Here is a 21,577-nt window from a genome sequence, read left to right as displayed (position 1 = left end):
TTTGGCTTCTCTGGAATTACTATGTGAAGCACAGGAGGAATCAGTATTTGAGTTTGCAGCTTCCAGTGTTGCGCTTGGAAATGTTGGAAGCACGTAGGAAAGCAGTTGTTCTCAAACTGCATCTTGCTGCAGGGCTGACCCAGCAGATGGATGCAGCTGATCCTCAGGAAGAACGTGCCTCAGTTAAGGAGCAAGTAGAGCACTGTGCAGTGACATGGTTACTGCTGCCGATGCTGGATGGGTGACTCAGTTTCTCTAGCTTTTTTGTCTTCATTCTGTACAGAACTTCGGCTTACATTAGGCCTTTCAAGGTATTTCCAGATCCTTTGGTTCCCCAAGCTGTACTCCAGACTGATCATGTTTGGCACAATACTTCAGGAGGCCAGGGTAGTTTTTTCTGACACGGCCTCTCTGGAGATGAAGGCAGCTATGCCCAATTGCAGTAGGGAAGAGGCTCTGTCTGCTACTTTGCTTTAGCATCTCTTGTTTTCATAGAGTTTAGCTTGTGTTTTGATTTTGAAATGAGCTGGATAAGCAAAGCCAGAGCCAAGACCTTCAAAATAGCATTGCTGTGCTTGACAGTAATAGCTAGATATTTTATGCAAACTAAATGTATGTTTATTGAGTAGAGTCCTTTGTAGGACCATCATCTGTAGAATTTTCACAGTGTTCCTAAAGTGGATGGAAGGATAAGAGTATTGCTGAAAAGAATAATAATTGCATTACAGTAGTTCACACGCAACTAGCAGGCCGAATGGAAGTCAGCCCCGTATTCTTGAGTCCATCTTGCCTCTGAGGTTTTGCTCACCTGGATCTGTTATCCAAATCCTTGGTACAGCAGGCTTTGGGGGAAGAACTTGGACAGGCAGGTGGATGGTCTGCTCCACAAAAGCTTTTGTTTTCTTTATTTGTAAAAGGCAGTGTTGTCCTTTCAAATACCAGCCAGCCATTTTCTCGTGTTGATCACTGAGCCTTCTGTTCCATCATTTTTAATCTCATTTGCTTGCTAACCCCGTAAGCCCTGACCCGGACGCTGCTCTGCGGCTTTGGACATTGCTGAGCTTCTGAACCTGACCCTTTTGTCGGTGTGAATGTGCTAATGCTATCCTCTAACCTTTAGCCATTTTAATTTACTAAATTAAAGAAACCTTTGATTCTTATGTTTTCTATATTTATGACCTAATTTTTTTTATCTATTTTTCTCTTTCTCTCTTTCTTTCTTTCTTCCTCGTCCTTTCTTCCCTCCCCTCTCCCCCTTATTCCTTTCCTATGTCTGTCGTCATACATGTCACCTTGGATCTCACGGGACACATCCACGCTTGCCACATGCACCAAATTTGCTTTTTAAACAACCATATTTTCCCCTCCTGGGAACCATTGTCTGGCACCTGCAGCGACCTTGGGAAGTCCATCAACGTCGTCCTCCTTTGTTTCATTGCTTCTTTCTGCAGTGACTCTGCTTTTGCTCTGTTAGAAACTTAAAATAAAGCAATATTTGCTTGAAAAGGCCTGGGTCCTGCCAAGGTGTGAAAGCAGATAACTTTGTTTCAGAGGATCCTGTCAGTTCAGGAGGAAACAAAAATCTTTGATTTGAAAGAGTTAATATTTTGTAATGAGGAAAAATGGTCTAAGCCAAGTGTTTTAACAATTTTTTGTTACTTGTAATGAATTTGTCCTTTTTAATGGATGTAAAGGAAGATATTTTTGTTTGCTTGCTTTTTTTTGTCATAAGAAGGTACAATATTGAAAGTCTTTTAAAAACAAACGAAAAAACCCCATGCAAACTGATCTTTACTGATTTGTCCACACATCTGGTGCTGATCACCACTGTGTTGTGCAAAACTTCTCTAAAGCCTCACCCACAAATGTAACCTGGCAGACTGAAAAAGGAAAGAAACCTATTGCTGGCCCATATTTCTCTGTGGGCTTCTGCATGTGGGTTCGAATTGATGGCCGTCAGAAAGTTTTCCTGACGTGGTGGCCTGAATATAAACATCTCGTGGGAATTGCACTGAAGACATTTCTTTCTTTCCCCTTCTATGTGGTTCAGTCCTTGGGACTTCACTGGCCCCTTGTGAGCAGTCAAATATCTCCTGACCCATAGCGGATCTCTGGGGCATAATGCAGCCCAAGAACATTGAAGTTTGCAATGGATGCTTGTCTAACGTCTTCTGCTCCTCCACTTACTGTATTACCAACTTCCTAGAGAGATCCTTTTTTTTTTTCTTTGCCATTTTAACAGGAAGGATTAGCTTGGATCAAGTGACCTGATGATCTAAATGCTTATTATTACTGATCCTTAATCATATTCACGGTTAACTGTGCATGTGACGCTGTCAGACAGGATTAATCCATGGTGTAAATATGCAGCTTTGTTACCGAGTTCTGTGTATTGCATTTTGATGAACAAGTTTCAGGTGACTTTCTTCTTTGCTGTTTTTATTCAAAAAGAACAACAAAACAACAAAACCCTGTGCCCCTCATGAATTGTCTTTTGTGATGGGAAATCCATTCGGATGTGTTGCTCTTCTAAAAAGGGCGCTCTCTCCATCTAGGTCTCTTTCTCTGAAAGTGGGCCTGGGGTTGAAAAGAATGAATTGTTGATGTAGTTATTGAGCTGTCTGTATCGAACATCTCAAATTCTGTCAGTTGTCCAGGATGGGATTAATCTTCCTAACAAAGTGCTAAGAGGGACAAAGAACAAACTCTGCCATCAGTCTTGTCTAACTATGCATTTTATGCTCTGCACATAAGACTCTGCTGTGTTTATTCAGACCTTGTTCATGATAATTTGTGAACTTCTTGTCTGTCGAAATTATAAATGAAAACTTTTTGCAGGCATCGCACACAAAAGCATGTGGATTTCTTATTTAAAAAAAAAAAAAACAGGAAAACGCAACACCTTCTTGCTTCTGGTATTCTAGAGTGTAGCAGACTTGTTTGGTCTCTTGAGTTTACACCTTAGCGTTACTGAAGTACAGCTCAAGTAAATGTAATTCTAAGTAATTCTAAGTCGTGTGAACTTCCACCTAGCTGAGTTTAAGCTCATCTGTAGATCTGACGCCAGCTCGTCCTGTGGCTTTCTTTTTTATCCACAGACAGAGGTTACTAGGTGAGAGTAAGCATCCAACTCAGAGTATTAAAATAATCTTGCCTAAACTATTAGAGTTCATAACTGTTGGGTGAAGAGAGAGCACCGCCTCCAGAAGCCATTCTTCCCACTGAAGGCTTTGGAGGTGCATTACCCTCCCATGGGCTGCTCCCTTTAGTGACTAAGCAAAGCCCAGATCATTTACATGGCTCAAGTTATTTGAAATGAATCCCCTATTGAGCTGAAAATGCAATTGATATAGAAAATAGGCAAAAAGAGCTCCCATCCCTGTGCTTGCAAAAATAAGGAGCATAAGTGGTGTTTTCACCTCTTGTTTATGTAGGTTGTAACATGTTAGATCCTTGAGGTCTGACAGTCAAAACTGGACAAGATTCCAAGTCTTGTTCTTGATGTGAACAAAGTTTTTAAAAGCCTGCAGAAAAGCCAGTGCTATTTTTGTGGACTCGGAGATGAGACAGAGATTCAGATCTGGACCCAGAAGAGGTTTAAGCACTCAGATTTTCAGCACACGTACAATTTTGCAAGTAAATGTTCTGGGGGAATAACTCATACCTACAGGAGGGCTTTAGAAGAGGTGCTTCCATGTGTGTGTGATGAACTGCAGAGCTTTGCAGGATCTTACTTGGCCCATGGGATTCCAGCACCTGTATTCCCAGTTTGTTGTTAAGTTTCTACATTTTTACAGAGATGCATTTTATGTACAGAGACGCTTTTTTTGTATACTTAATTGTTTGGGGCTCCAGCAAACTAGTTAGAGATATTAAGAGTCTAAATGTTAATTTGATTAAATACTAAATCATTTTAGCTGTAGGGTGGAATGAGTGGTTCTTAAAATATTTGTAGATCAGTGGAATTTAATCAAATGCACCGGTCCCTGAAGCCGAGTAATATACTCCATGCTTCCTGCATTTTATAGCAACAGCAAAATTCCTTTACGAAATGCACACAGACAAAGTAGGTTAGCATCAACAACATGAGGTCTATAAGGATTCTTATATTACTCTTACTGCTAGTCTGTGAAAGGCTTGAAATGTCAATTTGTGTTGTGAATTAGAATTTATGAGACCAGAACTAGCGGAGGAGATTTGAAAGTTAATGAAAATCGCAGGGTTTTCTTCCCAGCCTAGAAAAGAAACAATTCTGGGCCCAAGTCAATTGCAGGAAATTAACTTGGCCCAGTTTCATTGTCTGAAATACAAAACCTGAGAATAGTGCAAAAACAAGGCCATTCCTCTGCAGATCTGCCCTTACTCTCCCTGTACTCTTCTGCCTGGCTGCCTTTCCTCTTGCAGCTACTTGGGATCCCTTGGGCCAGAGGGTCGGAGCAGGAAAGATAGGATTTGGAGAAGAAAGGAGGGAGATCTCCCATTCGGAGCTGTCCTCTGGGTGTTTAGAGACAAAGGAGTTATTTGTAGCTATCATAGAAGAAACCGAATCTTTGTAAACAGAAGTGCTCGGTGGTTTTTATGGCCTTATGCAGTGGGTTCCAAACGTGTGGAGCTAGTCAGTGCCCCACGAGGTTTCAGCAGTTCTTCGGGACTGCTGTCCTGCAGCACCTCATGCTGAAGAGCTTCACTGACAGCACGTTCAGTATAACTTGGGTGTTCTTCGTGATGAGTTTGTGGGTTGGCTGCAGATCATTTCCTGTGGTTGCAAGACAGCAGCAGTCTCTGTTAGAAGTGTATCCGCGTGCTAACGAAACCAAAAGGACCCCTGAGGAGACTTGGAATTATTTTGTAGTTATATGGGAGCCCTCCTAGCATAGCATTAGGGAAGGTTTATGCTCCTGCTTCCTAAATACAAAAGGGCCCTAAGAGAGATTGGAATTAGATCACTTGGATGGGACCTACGAAGATCATTGAGTCCAACTGCCTGACTACTTCAGGGCTACTCAAAAATTCAAGGATTTTGCTAAGGACGTTATTTAAATGCTTCTGGAACGCTGACAGGCGTTGGGCATCGCCTTCCTCACAAGGAAGCCCATTGCAGTGTTTGACCACCGTCACAGTAAATAAATTCTTCTTCATATCTGGTCTGAAGCTCCCCTGGTGCAGCTTTGTGCTGTTCCCACGTGTCCTGTAACCCATTCCAAGAGAGGAGGTATCAGTGCCTCTGTCTCCACTTCCCCTCCTCAGGAAGCTGCAGAGCAATGCGGTCACCTCTTGGCCTTATTTTCTGCAGACCTGCTAACCCAAGAGTTCTCAGCCTTCCTCACAGGACGTGACTTCCAGCCCTTTTACCAGCTTTGTTGCCCTCCTCTGGTCGCTTTCAAGGACCGTAACAGCCTTTTTGGATTGTGGCGCTCAGGCCTGCATGCAATATTCAAGGTGAGGCTGCACCAGCACTAAATACAGCTGGAAAATCACCTCTTTGGGCCAGCTGGCTATGCTGCGTTTGCACCCCAAAATGCAGTTTGTCCTCTTGGCTGCCAGGACACCCTGCTGGCTCACGTTAAGCCTGCTGTCAGCCAGCACCCCCAGATCCTTTCTGCAGGGCTGCTCTCCAGCCGCTCAGCTCCCAGGCTGTGCCTGTGTCCCGCATTGCTCCGAGCTAGGCGCAGCACCCGGCATTTACCCTTGTTGAATTTCATCCCGCTGATGATTGCCCAGTGCTCCAGTCGATCTGGATTCCTCTGCAAGGCAGAAGGAAAGACAGCAGGGCTCATCTTCGACACAAACTGTTGGTTATATTGTTTTCAGCAGATCTCTGGCAGTTATATGTAGTATTCAGTGTCTGAAGCTTTGCTTTTTCATGGATGCTTAGAGTCGCAAAGAAAATCAGTGGCATAACACAGAACTGATGCTAGGCTTGAACATCTGTATCTGTTGTTACTCACAGAAGCATGTTTTCTCAATTATATCTAACCTTTGCTGTGGGAAAAGCCTTGCAGGTTATCTGGTAGCATGTGCCTATGGTTTGGACAAGATCCATCAAACCTCCGATACCTGCAACAGTTTCCAGGCTTTCTGTTTGTAAACCTGTAGGGTTTTGTTCACGTTCCATTTGCAAGTGTTTTCAGTGCCTCTCAAGAAAGCTAACGGAAGCTAGGGAAAAGCAAAATTGAGGCTGCAGATCAAATCATGGAGCCATCACTGGGCCTTGGAGTACAAGTCTGGCAATTTCTCCATTGCACACGTTGCAATTAGCAAGATCAGTCATTTCGTGGGGCCTGATACTCACTGGTGGTTTGGCTTTGGTTTTGTTCTGGGTTTTTTTTTGCTTGCTTTTTTTGCAAAGTAGAGAGTCTGCTGCCCTTATGGATCTTCATGCTTGCCAAGGGCTATCAGAGACCCGATACTCTGCTTCCCAAACACGAATCACAGAAATGCACAAACATTTCTGTGCACAAACACGCAGATGCAAACAGGAGAACCTGCTATTGTCATTTTGTGTGGAGCGGCAAGTGTTACTTGGAACAGGAACCATTTTTCATCTGTTTTTGCTTTCTCTTACTAATCCTAAATAGCAAGGTGAGTATTCAGACAGCCTGTTCTGCAGTAGTGCTTAGTAATCTCCATAACACCTCTGGTTAGTAAGTAAAGCAGATATGTGCAACCGTGTTGGTAGAGGAAGACATGGCATTCTGCTCTTGCGGGAATTTCTGTAAAAATTTCATACATTATTTCTAGCCTGAGCTCATCCACCTTCTGTTTCCAGCTTTTGAAATTTGTTGTATCTTTTCTCGAATAAAGTGCCTTATTGTACGTGCCGTTCTGCTGCATTTAGGTATTTTTAGGGTTACGCTGACCTAGTTCATTCCTGCACATTTCTTTTGTTAAGTTATATTGGCTGAGTTTCCTAAGTCAGTCCTGTTTTATTTTATTTTTTAATTTCCCTGACTAGCCTTGTTCCTCAGCATTGGTAGTGAACAGCAACTATTGATACTCCTGAATTTTTCCCCATTAGTCATACCCGTGCCCCAGAGAACTGTACTTTCATCTCTAGCTCCTTGTGTCCCTGCTTATGTACGTGCTGGGTATTGCCAGAAGTGAAGTGGTAAGAGGCCAGCCCGCCTTCCCTTGGGAATGCCTCAACCTTTTGATCTCCTGTGGTACAGCAAACTGTGCCTCCTGCCTGGGGAAGAAGTCGGTTCCATCCCGTTAATGTAAAGCAGCTTGCCCAAGTCCCACACGATGTGCAAACACTAAATCACTTGAAAAAAAACATTACTGCACTGCCTGCTGAGGAACCAGAGGTGGTGGCTGTGCTCCAGAGACCGAGGCTGGTTGCCCTGGCTTGGGTTTGCAGTCCTCACCGATCCAGTGGGTCATGTGTGGTGGGCTGCAGCGTGTGGGCAGCGTAGTGATAAGGCTATCCGTGTGATCTATGCCACAGAAAATTCCTGACCTAAGAGACTTGTAGTTGATACTGACAGGCCTTAAAAAGCCGGTGCAGAATGGAAGCCAAGAGTAGGAATCGTGTTTGAATGAAATTCTCCAGAAGACGGTTTCTGTCACATGAGAAGATTGCCTCTGTGTCACTCCAGCAGTGGTGGCCTGGGATGAGGTACAGTTGGGAGGTGCAGTGAGAAAGTATGACTGCGTAGCTCACGGGTGATGCGTTCCCTTATGCATCTTTAGTAGCATGACAAGGAGCTCATTCCTGGAAAGATGTTGTAGATGGGAAGTTTGACACATCCTTAGTTTTTCCTCCAGGAGCTGCTGGGAACGGGATCGTGTTACCTATTGAATAATCCATGAAAGAATACTGAATACATTAGAAGACCAAATGAATGTCCCCCTGGCTTCCTGCATGTACCACAGGTTCATTCATTTGTTTAATTATGCAGCTCCCTGCAAGGTGCTGGCTGGGGCTGGTCTGTGGCACAGACATTTTGCCAAGCATTTAAAGGACTTGTGATGGAAGTGTCAGCGTTGGGTGCCTAAGAGTGACTTCTAGATACAATAAAATAAGCAAAAAAACCTTTCCTGTTGGAGTCTGGTTTTCTCAGTACACGTTGGTGTTACAAAATGAAACAACACCTACCTACCTCGTGCTAAGGATGTCCCACCTCCTGGTTTTAAGTAATAAAAGAACAGCAACAGGAGTTGACCCTCTTTGTGAGAGCCCTGGAAGTAATCTCTCCACGTGCCAAAGTCAACATCACTTAGCCTCACAGGTCAAGGGGTGCTTTGCAGGGCTCTTCAGCAAAGAGATTCCAAGTGGTTGGGGGTTGTGACATCCAGTGGTGAAAATGTATGAGAAATAAAGAGAATCGCATCTTAATTGAACGAAAAATAACAGGTTCCAAGGACAAGGATGAGCGTGCTGGTCCTGTTCAGCTGTCTCTGCAAACATCAGCGATAAGCTCTGTGACATGCACAGGCCTTTGCTCACTGCACGGTCCCGTAGCGAGGCGCAGGGTACGTGATGGTTGAAACCAGCAGGCTCTTTGGGGTGGCTCGGTACATCTGCTCGGTGCTGAACTGCCTGAGAGCCAACAGCCGAATCTCTGCCTGCAGGTCAGCTTGGGAAGAATCACTGAATAAAACAAGTGGAACAAAAAGTAGTTTGTGCTTAGGGCGTGCTAGCAAGAGGCTGGGAAGCCCCAGCTGACAGCATTCAAGGCCATTCTTACTGGTTCTGTGACAATCCAATGCTTTGCCAGGATTAACTCATGTTTATCTGCTCCTGTTTCTAAGGAAGTATTTGGCATTTGATAAGCAGGTAGGAAGTCAAAACCACTTGTCTGAAGGTTAGTAGTGTATGGGCAACCCCGTGTGTTATCCAGGCTTCCTTCAGCACCTCTCAGCTGCTGACATTTTGTCTACCGGAAAAGGCAAAGGAGTTTTTTCTGTCTCACAGCTGAGGAAACGTGGTGGAGGTTGGGTTTTGGCACAGGCAGCTGCTGTGACCAGGACGGCGTCAACAGAGTGACAACTTGCCTGCCTTTGCCATTTGCTTCCATAGAAGGTTGCTTGGGCCGTTGGCTGTACCTAAGCCAAAATATTCGTAGAGCATTCACTGGTTGGCTCAGCAGTCTGTGGACTAGACATGAACAGCTTGTGACTTCTCTCTCATTTCTGGTTCACTTCTGGATAGCTGGGTCTTACCGGAGGAAGGGGTGCGCCTCCTCCTGTGGCCTGTTCCCTGTACCCTGATCCATATTCAGTCATTTCTGCTGTCACCTCCTATCAGGAGAGGAGGTAATAAGAAAGTAGGAATACGCTAAAGAGAAGTCAAATGCACAGTAGAAGTCATCTCCCCCTCCTGAAGAGACCAACAGAACCTGAGGCCATGCCTCTCGCAGAGCCCAAGGCCCCAAGTAACACCGCCCAGCTGTTTGAAGCTGCCTGTGATACTGCAGATAACAGTGTCTGTAAGTTCTGAGGCTTGTCGGGGGGGCAGATTTGATATGGGGTTTTAGATTTTTGTCTCAGGAGCAGCTCCTCCTTTAGGTACATATTGGGATATCACTCAGCAAAGGAGGGTATTGTTATATTGCAAACCACAACCGATTCATAGAGTTTGGAGAGTTTCCTTCAGGAAGGGGTCAATTCTTGCTAGGATAGCACAGTTCTGTGGGCCAGGTATGCTCCGGACTGTGTTAACCTTCTGCAGGTAATGTTTTAGCTGGTAAGAGAGAAATGAATAACCAAACAGTTATTTAAGTGTCCTTTCTTTAATGATGGTCGGGGAAGCTGGCAGGGGAAGGTGCAACCAGGCAGCACCACAGGCAGCGTTATCGGTGCTTGACCTGCACAGCACCGTGCCCAGAAGGTGTTTCCTGACCTGGTTCTAGAGGGCTCGCTCCTGCAGCCTTGCAGAATTGCCCTGGCTGTTGTAAATTTGGAGGTTTGCCTTGTACAAATGTCTCGCCTTTGTATTCAAATACTGAAATCATCGAAGATTGTAAGTTTCGGATAGCAGCATGAGTTTGGGCCTAGTTCTCTACTGCAGCGCATGTGAACATGCATATCTTGCCTGTGGGTTTTGCTGCTAATTGCCTGGCTGCTGCCTTAAAGAATCGCTTCAGACTTCATTGGTACAAATTGTGCTCTCGCAACTGACCTGCTGAGGAGCCTGCTGGCACCGGTCCCTCTGTGCTCTGAGGCAAGCATGTGCCTCTCACGGGGGCAGGGGAAGTGGAGGATGGATCTGGGGTTTAACCTGGAGCTTTCCTTAGGGAGCCACTAGTTCTCCTCTTCAGGGTGATCTGCCACCACCAGGTTGTTTCAAGCACCCCACTGGATAAGCTAGCAGACCTCCCCAGCCTGCAGTTGTTAGAGCAAGGCGAGCAGAAGGGAGAACCTTGGCGAGTCTGGTTCCTCCAGCAATGTCATTTACTTCCTGGAGTGAGTCCCGGCTTTGCTGCCTGCCTTGCTCACATCCCTGAACCCTGAGAGATGCTGATCTGTCCCTGCCAGGGGCCGCTCTTTGCCTCCTTCATGCTGATGAAAGTTGGTCTCAGGTGGCAGAGCTCATGAGTCCCTGGTCACACAAGTGCTTGCTTGGAAACAAGAACATGTGGGGAGACAGGCAGCAGCTTTGCACGACCCCTGTGAAAACGAAGCTTGTGTGCTGCATAGCTGGTTGCACCGCGTTCATTTTTGCCACGTAAGGGGCTAGTCGACCTTCAGGCCTCGCTGGTGTTTATCAGCTTTCTGTGTCCCACCAGCGTACATCACGCTCCAGAGCCTAGGCTTCGCTTCCAGCTGTGACACTAGTCCTGTTCTGGCTGACGATGGCAGTCGCTGTGTACCCCAGGCGCAGCCTTCACCTGGGGAAGGTGGTGAAGGAGAGCAGGAGCAGTTCAGAGCTCCAGCTGGGTGTACGTTGCAGCAGGAGAGTTCTCTGTAGTCTGCTTTCTTGGCTTTAGTCCAGCAGAGATTAGATAAGCCCCATCAGGTCCCAGTGAATCTGTCTTTTCAGGTAGGTTGTCCTGCATGTCTAAAGGATAAAGTACTAATTATAACACGTGGCTGCTAGGGAAAGAGTGCATGCCTTCTAAGTTTCCCATGCTTGCAACCTAAGTATTGCCAAATCTGAGCCATAGCTAGCCCCAAGTCGCCTTTTTCTAACTACGACGCCTTCTTTTTTCTCTTTTGGTCTCTAAAGCCAGCACTAGCCCTACATCAGGCCTTGGGACTGCTGCCATTGTAGGCATTCTCATTGTTATCTTTGTGCTGCTCCTGGTGGCTGTGGATGTCACCTGCTACTTCCTGAACAAATGTGGCCTGCTGATGTGCATTGCTGTCAACTTATGTGGCAAGTCTGGACCAGGAGCCAAGGGCAAAGACATGGAGGAGGGCAAAGCCGCCTTTTCGTGAGTACTGTTATCACTTCTCTCACTCCTTCTGTTGAGCAATTTGTCCCAGCAGCAACTCCAGAAAAGAAACTGTGTTTCAGGGAGTTCTGGCTTTCCCATCTCTGCTGGGAGGGTACTGAAAATAATCGGGGCCATGCTGTTTCTGCTTTTTATTTCCAGGAAGGGATTCCTTCAGACATTTCTCAGGTTTTGTCCCATTCCTTTGAGTAGCTATCAAATGGCTGACCCATATGCTGGACATCATAGTGGTCTTCTGTACCGTAGCTAATAATTGGAAGGAGGGGTGACAAAAAAAAGTGATCTGCTGACCAAGCCAACCTGTTTCTGTCAGTCACCATTGGTATTTCAAGTATGTCTTTGCAGGAGGATTCCTAATGTGAATGGGAAACATTTTCTATGTAATTCCCTCGTTACAGGAAAGATGAGTCCAAGGAGCCTATCGTGGAAGTGCGGACTGAAGAGGAGCGGACCCCCAACCATGACGGGGGAAAACACACAGAGCCCAATGAGACCACCCCACTGACAGAGCCAGAGTATGTTGATAACCGTCGATCTTAGCGCAGTGTCAGTCCAGTGCCCTTAGTTGCCTTAATCTCTGATCTCTAATGCACATGACTTAGGGCAGGAAGAGAGGAAGACAGGTAAAATCTCCGTACTTGATTCCCAACATACTGGTGAGAAAACGCTTCCTCTTTTTCCTGACTGACTCCTGGTTCCAGCACTGGAGGGTGAATGAAGCAGTATTGCTTGAAAGGCTTGTCTCTGCTGGTCCAGTCCAGTGTGTAGATCCAGCACCCGTTGTGGTTTGTTGCAAGGGATCCAGAGCAAAAGTTAGACCTGAGATGGCACTGAATCCTGTCTGAGCTCAGCCCTACCGATGTCTAATGAGCGTGTGAACACCCTGTGGTGAAAGTAGCCCTCTATACTGACAGCAGCAGAGTTGCTGTGCTCTGCATGTTGGGGGAGGCGTGGTAAGTCTGATTATTCCTTGGGAGGGCTGAAAACTACCTACAAGTTTTGTTCATATCAGAATTTGTTCAGGACCTGAATCTGTGAATCCCTGCTAACAGAGTTTCGATAAGGTTTAAGTGTTGCCCACTGCCTACATTAAACTGTTTCCTAAATTGGTGAGGTTCTAGAGCCTTCCAAGTACGTTTCCAGAACTTCTGGAGTAATAAAAGCAGCAGCTCACCGCAGGAAGCTGCTGAAATGCTTGGTAATGTTTGGGTCAGGTTTGGGATTGATGGAACAAGTTGGGTTCCTTCAGCAGAGTCACCACAGTGGTGATGTGGTCAGGTTCTTCCACCTTCGTTGTCTCACCAACTTTGATGAGGTTAGCAGTGGGGCCCACTGCTCCTACGGCTCTGCTGGAAGTCTGTGTGAGGCGAGAGGAGAAAGGAGGCCGTGTCCACAAGCGGTACGGAAATGCAGAAGTGACGCACTGTAGAATAGCTGGGATTTATCTTGTCATGATTTTCTTGCCTTGTCTTACCAGGGTTTTAGCTCAGTTACCTTCCTCTACAAAGGTTTTCTCTTAGTTAATAAGCCTGTGGTGGTGTTCTGAGGCACGCTGGCTTCTCATGCAGTAAGAGTTCTTGTTTGTTTTTTCCAGCTTCATCTGTGTACTTCTTACACTGATCAGTGCTATAGCACGGCTACTAAAGCGTAGTTAGAGTCAGACGTTGTCCTGAAGCAAGCTTTATTCCGTCTAGAACAATAGGCAGACATGAATCTGCTCAGAAGGGTGGAAAACATCATCCCAAAGCTACGTGTGTATGTATATATATTAAGTGTGTGTATGAGAAAATATTCTGTGCTGTGTGGTGAAGGTCTGAGACTTCTTGGCAAAAAGATATGGCCAAGACAAGGGAGAGAATTCAGGGGTCCTACACCGGGACATTGTTGCATGGTTACAGATGGCACCAGGCTGCAAGCTTAGGGAATTTGTAGAAAGCTTCCTTGTAAGGTTAGCTGTAAGAGGATGAGAGGGAAGTTAGGCTAAAAGAGAAGATTCTCTGCAAGTCGATGGGGTTACGTTGACTAAGACTTGAACCAAAATCTGCGTGAACAAGCCATTCCTGAAGGTTGTGTCCTCTCTGCTCTTCCTTCTCTTCCTAGTTGTCCTTCAGTCGTCCCTGCCAGCCCTTGCTACCCTTTGCACATATGATCTCTGAAAAGTTTCTCGTTCTCTGCCTCCATGTTGTGTTTGTGTCGTAACCACATGCCATGCTGCTGCTGCTGCTCCTGCCGTGCCACCCACCTGCCTTCTCATGCTTACGCTCTGCTTCCCTTTCCCTTGCTGTCGTTTATGGGCTTCATTGTCTCTATTTCTCTTCTACTCCTGTCCTCTTCACAGGCACACCGCCGATACCGCAGCTACCGTTGAGGACATGCTGCCTTCTGTAACTACGGGCACCACTAACTCTGACACTATCACTGAAACTTTTGCCACTGCTCAGAACAGCCCCACCAGCGAGACCACCACACTGACCTCCAGTATTGCCATGCCAGCCGCGGCCATTCCCGACTCCAACTCCATGTCGCCTGGCCAGGCTACTCCAGCCAAAGGGGGAGCCGCCTCAGTCTCTTCACCACCGCCCTCCTCTACCCCCAAAGTGGCTCCCCTTGTCGATCTCAGCGACACCCCGAGCTCTACTCCAGCTGCTAATAATTTGTCTTCAAGTGTCCTGTCCAACCAAGGCGCAGTGCTCAGCCCCAGCACTGTTGCTAATGTGGCCGAGACCTCCAAAGCGGCAGCTGGTAACAAGTTGGCTGCCCCGACCCCTGCAAACCTCACTAGCCCTTCAGCTCCATCAGAGCCCAAGCAGGAGGTCTCGAGCACCAAGAGCCCCGAGAAGGAAACTGTGCAGCCCAGCACAGTGAAGAGCCCAACAGAGACAACCAAGAACCCAAGCAATGTGAAGAGCGAGGCGGCTTCAGGCAGCACCACAAACCCTTCCCAGAATGAGGACTTTAAAATGGACGAAGGGACCTTCAAGACACCAGACATTGATCTTGCAAAGGATGTTTTTGCAGCTCTTGGCACTACTACTCCTGCCAGTGTGACTAGCGGGCAAGCTCGCGAGCTTGCTTCTTCCACTGCAGACAGCTCTGTACCTGCTGCACCTGCAAAGACCGAGTATGGCTGCCTTTAATCTTCTGTTGGTTGTGTGCTGTCTCTCTTGTGCACTGGTGCTTGTGCTGTGTTCTTGTTGGGTGTTCTCTGAACTAATCTCATTGTTTCCATAGCAAACTAACTCACCAGTGAACCAACTAAGCAGGGCTTGGCTTTAAAGGTCCAGGAGGAAAGCAGGAATAGGCTGTGCCAGGGCAGCAGAGAAAAGACAAACCCAGGAATTTATCATGAACGTGTGATTCTTTATATTTTTCTGCAGTTTTATCTATCATAGATTATTCTTTTGTGAAAGAGATTGGAAACAGTTTGGTTTGGTGCAAAGGAAGCGCTGTCCTCAGAGGCTCTGAGTTCCTGCAGCCACCCAGATTCCATTTCCTAACAGATCAGCGGAGCCAGTCAGAATTGACGTCAGTGTAAGGCAGGGCAGAAGGTAGTGCCATGTGAAACTAAATTGTGGTACCTCTGCGTTTGTGCTTGAAGGGACAGGATAAGGCAGAGGGGTAAGGCGATGCAATGCGATCCTGTCTGGGAGAGGGAGAGCACTCACAGTTGGGTCAGGAGAACTGGGTGGTGTCTTTGTTGTCCTGGTTCATCAGAGACAAGTCTCCATCCACCATTCTTGGTCACCTTTATACCCAGCTGGTTCATTCAGAGAGCACCGGCACGCCCCGAGGCGGGACAGCCATACAAGTCCTTTGGAGCCTTATTCCCTCTGGCCAGGACGCACTTTTCTCAGCTGAGATGAGTCTGCACCTGGTGTTTGGCAGGAGATGCCGTAACTGGAGAGTGAAAGCCTGAAGTCCCCACCTGCTAACTGGGGGCAGGGTCCTCAGCTGTTAGGCAGATGGCGGACAAGAGCGCTCTTGGTGTGGCAGTTTGGGCAGTGGTGGTGACAGAGGCGTTAGAGCAGAAGCTTGGAAAATGCTGGCTGAATGAGCCTCTCTTTAGGACACAAGCACTGAAGTTCCCCGTTCCTTCGGGCTTCCTGTGTGTTCTCCACGTGTTGACAAAGGCAGAGAATCAAATAGAAGGAACACCTCCTCTTTCCTGCCTGAGCAGGGGCTGTGCTTTGTAACTAGAAAGACTCCTGAACAGGCAGCTCAGATCTGGTCTGGGAGAAGCTCCCGGAAGGCTGAGTCCACACCGCATCTTGGGCTTTGGCAAAGGAAGGCGTGTTGGTGACACGGGGCCCTACACTGCCTCAGCTAGATCGCTGCCAGGCCCTAAGTAGCTGCTCGTGAGCCAGGTTTGCAGCTCACGCTGATACCTCTAAGCTATGCTGCAGCTACCGCAGTGAACGCATATCCTAAGCGACGGGTTTGGTTAGAACTTCTTCCACCCTCATTTCTCCAGGAAGATTGCCTCATTCTGGAAGCTTTGCATTTCATCCAAAATAAAGCACGGGCCTGGGTTGTCTTGCTTTGACACTGTGGTTCCCGTGGTGCTCACACTTCCAGAAGGGAAGTCAGGCAGACATCGCAGAGCCGAGAGTTAGGCGTTTTCCCACAGCGGAGTGAAAACCCATGCTGTTTTACTCTGTTGTTCATCCTAAGGCCTGGTCTCCCTATCTCCCTTGCTGTGCTCCTGTCCTCTCCTAAATCAGGGGACGTGCTGCCACGTGATGGTTCCACAGCACTGCCTTGTGCCCCCCCCAGCTCCGGATCCTCCCTGGGATGTCTGGTGGCTCCCCAGGTGCCCTGGGGCTGCAGGGAGCCAGGCAGCTTGATGGGCGCAGAGAAACCCCTGTCCGCTTCAGTTCCCTGCGGGTAAAAGCTACCGCCCTGTGCTGCTGGGTGCTACAGAGACGTGGCGCTTCTGACTACGAAGAGAGTGTCGGACAGGCAGGCGTCTCTCGTTCTTCAGTGAAGTGCCAAAGGCAGGCTGATGAATCTGAGCTGTAGCCTGGGAAGCTGTTGGCCTTCTGCATGCTTGCGAAAAGGCATCTGACAGAATCCCCTTGTTGCGTTTCCTTCTGCGTACTGTGAAATTCCGAGAACGAGCTCCTGTAGAAAAAGAGATTTGCTGCTAGAGGGGCAGTCTGTTCCAACAGGACGTTTGGGTGACGTAATTCGTGATGGTAAAAATCCAGTTCTTGTGCGATTGTGTGAGGTTTCCTGTTCGTTCCCGTGGCATTTCACACCGCAGCACGCCTCGTGCTTCTGCTGCAGCCTAAGACCAGATCCTGCTCGTGTGTCAGCTCAGGGCAGGAGGGAAATCCTAGAGCTAAATGCTGGGGGGAATGGAGGGGAGGGGGATGGGAGGTTGGTTTTATTTATCTTTGCATTTGTCAAGGAGCTATGTTTGAATGTTTCCAGGAACATATTCTTTCCTTATCGCTAATTCACCATCGATGGTCTGTATTTCTCTGTCTCTAAACTGTGCCATTTTGGTGATTCTTCCTCAGGAAAACCCCAGTAGAAGACAAATCTGAAGTGCAAGCAACGGAAACTAAGACACCTCCAGCAGAAGTCAAGACGGTCCCAAACGAAGCCACACAAACAAATGAAAATGAGAGCAAAGCATGATCAGCGACAGATGAAAAAAATGACAGAACAACTTCACCCAAGCATTTAAAACACGAAACACAACACACATCTCATTCCTCTAGTGTCTGTTGCCTTTTTTTAAAAAAAACAAAACAAAACAGAAAATGCATAAACGGGGGGGGGGGTTCTCTCTTTTTCTTTTTTTTTTCTTTTTTTCTTTTTTTTAAAAAGATTTTTAGAAAGGTTCTATTTGTTGTGCACTTGCTTTTAAAAAGTAATACATTTTAAAAACAGGGTTAAACCCACAACCAAACCAGGGCTTAGCTGACCCTGTCTATTCAAATAGGCAAAATTGCAAATACCAGTTACAACATCGTTGAGGAGCTCAAAATCAACTAGTCTTAGACAAAGAAAAAAAAAAAAAGAAAGAAAGAAAAAAAGACCCTGTTCTTTCCTTGGTTAGTATACTAGATATAACCACTGTACTGCTTGACTACTTGGTACAGATGGTCCTTAATGAACAAAGTCCACAATTTATTTTTATACTTTTCAGTCGAGTTTGAAATATGTAAAGCCTCATAAATAAGTTATAATTTCTGTTCACCTTGTATTTGTTCAGTATGCAAAGTGTCTTGAGCTCTTTGTGGCTGAATTCTGTTCTCCACATTAGACATTTATTTGGGGGGGTTATTATTTTTTTTTTAGGAAGAATGCCAAAATTGCAGCTTCGGGGGATATATTTCAATTTGCAGTATTCAGACTCTACATTTCTTTAAATTTTATGTTAATTTTTGCCAACTTTTGTTCTTTCCAGTGTTTACAATTGACAAATATTTTTTTTAAGTTTTGTTGTGTTTAAATGTATGTGTAAAATAGCTGCCTTTTTTTTTTTTTTAAGTGAATCCAGTCTATAGATACTAGGTTAGCAGCATGCTTGCTTTGCAAAGGGAGACATTTTTAAATATCGATGTTTACAGTAGTTTCCCCTTTATCTTTTTTAATTATTATAATAATTATAATTATTATTATTATTTCTTACTGGAGTAAGAAAAAGAGTAATGCTGGTCTTTGGTTTGTTTTTTTTGGGGGGCGGGGGGTGGGGATATTCCAACCACTTGTCACCAATCGAGGTCTGTACCCAGCAGTCCACATAAACACACGCTTAGCTTGGAATGAGAGTTGCTGGCGAGAGTCCTTATATGCCTAAATTTATGAAGAGTGTAAGTCCCTTGCTGGACCTGGGCCTGACTGCATAAGAAAAATATCATCTCTGCTTTTTTAGGACATTCTCCCTTTTCCTTCATGGAACCCTCCCAGAGCTTTGAGAGGCAGAAGAGAGATTGTACAGTTAGGGCTGGGCTGGTCTTATCTCAGATGTTCGAGGACATCAGTTTCTCCTTAATACGTCAGTAAACGCCATTTCCTTTGACCCCAGAAAGCTGATTTAAAAGCAATGACTTTCTGCACTTAGAGAAAAATGAAGTTTGCTTTTGAGGAGTGGTAACACCAAAAAAAAAAAGGAACGTCCTTCTCTCATGTGGGTGAAGTTCCTGAGCACAAGGATGCTTGGCAGCGTGTGAGCCCCCTCCTGCAAAGGCAGCCCCAGCAGGGCTCGTCTGTCCGTGGGTGCTCTGCAGAACCAAAACCATGCAATCAGTGCTTGGAAAGCGGTGCCAAGGCTCCCCTTGATTCCCTGGTCTTTGGATCATGTCTTTAAGAGTCAGAAAAGGGGCTGATGCGGCATCATTGTGCAGGGGGGAGCTTATCAGTGGGAGTTATCATTGGGAGTCACGGAGTAATACCGAGACTTAGGGGTGAGAAGACGCTTGAGCAGAAGGAAGGCAGAGGTGTACAGGGGTAGACCAGCCCGTTGTATAGAGCTGTTCCTTCTCTGGGGGGGGGTTGTTTTTTCTTTTTTTTTCTTTTTTTCTTTTTTTTTCTTTTTTTTTTTTAATTCTATTTTAGATCTGCAAGCTTGTGCACTGTGGGTGCGTGACTATTTTAGTGTGAAACGTGTTTTTTGTCATAGTATTGAAATAATTAAAAAAAAAAAGCTTCAACATAGTTTGAATGTGGAAGGTGTAGCGGATAGTTCAGATTTGAAGAATTTATTCAGGAAAAAAAAGAGAACAACTCTTACGAGGAACAGAAGCCTTTAAATGAAAAACAAAACCGAGCTGACGATGGCATCCATTCCGATGTGCGAAGGTGACAAACAGAAGGATGATGGGGGGCAGAGAGACTGCGGTTTGGCTCAGCTAAAGTGAGCCACTCTCGTTGATGTACTCTTCTAAGTACGCAGTCTTCTCCAGTGGCATCGCAGAATTTCAAGCTGTGAAAATAATGGTTTTGTCATTTGCTAAGTGTGGGGTTTTTTGCATTTTTTTTCCTCAGCTCCTGGGGATGGAAATGGAGGATGACTGGATATGCAGGCACAGACACGCATGCAATACCCATCCCGAGCAGGACATCAGGGCAGGATAGGTCCTCACTTCAAAGCCTTGTGGCAGATTTGGCCTTTGCTTGACCCAGGACTGCAGTGTTGGTGTAAGTAAGGCAAAATTTGGTCTGTGTTCCCTAGGGCTTTTTCTTTTCTAAGAAATCAGTCCACCATAAAAACCCACCATGGTCTACAGCTGGGGAGAGTCCTTGGGGCAGCGGAGGACTGACTGGTGGCAGGCAATACGTACCTCTGTTCCTTGGGATGGCCACAACAGCTTGTTCCTCATTTCTGTGACGTTTTTGACTGCTGTTGTCCTCTTTATGTTATACCTCATAAGTTATGACCCGCTGAGAGCTGAGCAGCCGATAGGGAACAAATGCTAATGACCAGAAACCTGTCCGGGGACGCTGGTCAGCGCCTGCCGGGTGAAAGCTGTGACTCTCACCTGGGCTGGCATTTCTGTCGTAGCAGGTAACCAGCTGAGGGCCCGATCCACCACCCAGCCACGTCTTTAGAAATTACCCTGCTGGCTGCAGTGGGTTTTTATCAACTGCTGGAGTGAGCATCGTCCCAAGGCAGGAGTCCCCCCGTGGTGCCTGAGCCCTGGGTCTGTCTGTCCTCCTGCTGTTAATGCTCCCGTGACACCGCCCGACACCCAGTGCTTGTAGATCCATTCTGAGGAGTGTTTTTATACTTCCCCTTACCAGAGAAGAATTTGTTTTAATTTAGAAGTATCCCGCTCCGAAGATAGCTTAGGCTTCATTGGTTTTATTTCACCTTTTGAAGAGGGACCAACCTGATGCCGTTTGCGCTGTATATGTTTATATATGTATCCATGCCATACATATATATATCTATATGGCAACTCAGACTGATCAGCTTCTAGTTGTGGAGTGATTGCATTTCATGCTGCACCATACGTAAAGATGATGAGATAATAGTGCATCCAGTTGTTCAGCTTTTAGAGTGGAGTTTTATTTTCACACTTTTCTATGGAGCCTTCAAACCCCAGATTTTCACACTAGGCTGTTTTGATAGTTGTTCTCAGACCCTCCATTGACATCCTTACCCAGCATTCCCTACTTTTGGGGGCCTTCTATCTTGTTAAAAAAACGAAAAAACAAAAAATCTTTTTACCGAGTGAAACATCGATTCCACCTTTATTCCCATTCTCACTGGTGTAAATACTGATACTAACTGAGGATTTTGACTTTGCATTCTGTCAGAATACTGTGTTCAAATAAAAGTTACAAAAAAAAAAAAAAAGCTCACGCCTACCGTCTGCTCTTCTTCAGATGCTCTCTGCTAGGTCCCGTGCACAAGCATGGGTTCCCAGGGCTGTATTTGCATGCATGTTCATCTCCCAGTGTTTATCATCCCACCATGGGATGCCGGCAGCATGAGCCAGGCCCTGGGCTGTAGCGAAGCAGGGAACACAACCAGGTGCGTAACGATGCCAGTGGGCACCCTGCGTGCCTTTCCGAACCCCTGATGTGCAGAAGGAGCACCTGACCGCACGTGTCCCCACTGAGCAGCGCTTCCCAAGTGCTGAATGCTCTACAAGGGGAGTATTTTTGAAGCTTGAGCCTCTGTCGCACCTCGGGTTCTGTCCTTGAGATCACTAGCACACAAATGCTGTTTGATGCCCGCTGTGGATCTGAGTCAGCCGGGTTTCCCATAAAAACATTGCTCTGTTCACTGGCTGTGAGTGTTGTGTGTGTGCGTGCACAAGCGGTGGCTATAAAAGTGGCATTATCACATCCCAGATCAGGGCCCTGGCCTGGGCTAATGTTGGACTAACGTAACCAAATTCAATTCTGTCCTAAGCACCCATCTCCCAGGAGACATGGACGGGGAAATGAGAGCTCTGGTACGTGGCAGTACACGGCTGCCAGAATTGTTCACAGAAAAAAAAAGTGGTAAGTGTGTTGAGCTAAAGCACTTGTTATCCCAAGAGAACAGCTTTGTCTTTTCTGCTTCCTCGCCAGCGCTCCTCTCTCTCTTCCTGAACGCAGCTTGCGATGTGTTTTGCGGTCAGTGTTTGAGCAAAGCTGCTGTGACTGGCCCCGTATGTGCCTGGTGCTACTGCTTTCGAAAAGGCTGTCCCAGTCTCCTCTTAGAAAATGACAGC

The 21,577-nt window shown here is 46.4% G+C and overlaps 1 protein-coding gene across 7 annotated transcripts in view; it reads left to right on the top strand.

Annotated features, from left to right (window-relative positions):
• Positions 1-20,712, top strand: part of NCAM1 (neural cell adhesion molecule 1) — a 125,701-nt gene extending 104,989 nt beyond the window's left edge. For 2 of the 7 annotated variants that reach the window (XM_083808445.1, XM_083808440.1), the window contains 4 exons: positions 11,171-11,378; positions 11,798-11,914; positions 13,738-14,520; positions 16,922-20,712. In XM_083808445.1, the coding sequence (XP_083664571.1) occupies positions 11,171-11,378; positions 11,798-11,914; positions 13,738-14,520; positions 16,922-17,042 (1,229 nt within the window). In that variant the 3' untranslated portion in view covers positions 17,043-20,712. Of the gene's footprint in view, positions 1-1,394; positions 6,817-7,767; positions 11,147-11,170; positions 11,379-11,797; positions 11,915-13,737; positions 14,521-16,921 lie in introns of those variants that run through there. The other 5 variants (XM_083808441.1, XM_083808442.1, XM_083808443.1 and 2 more) reach the window with 3 other exon arrangements.
• The last annotated feature ends 865 nt before the right edge of the window (positions 20,713-21,577 follow it).

Source organism: Anser anser (assembly GCF_964211835.1).
Source record: "Anser anser genome assembly, chromosome: 22".
Lineage (NCBI taxonomy): Eukaryota > Metazoa > Chordata > Aves > Anseriformes > Anatidae > Anser > Anser anser.
The sequence above is the reverse complement of the archived record's forward strand: the minus strand, read 5'-3'. Positions and strand labels throughout refer to the sequence as shown.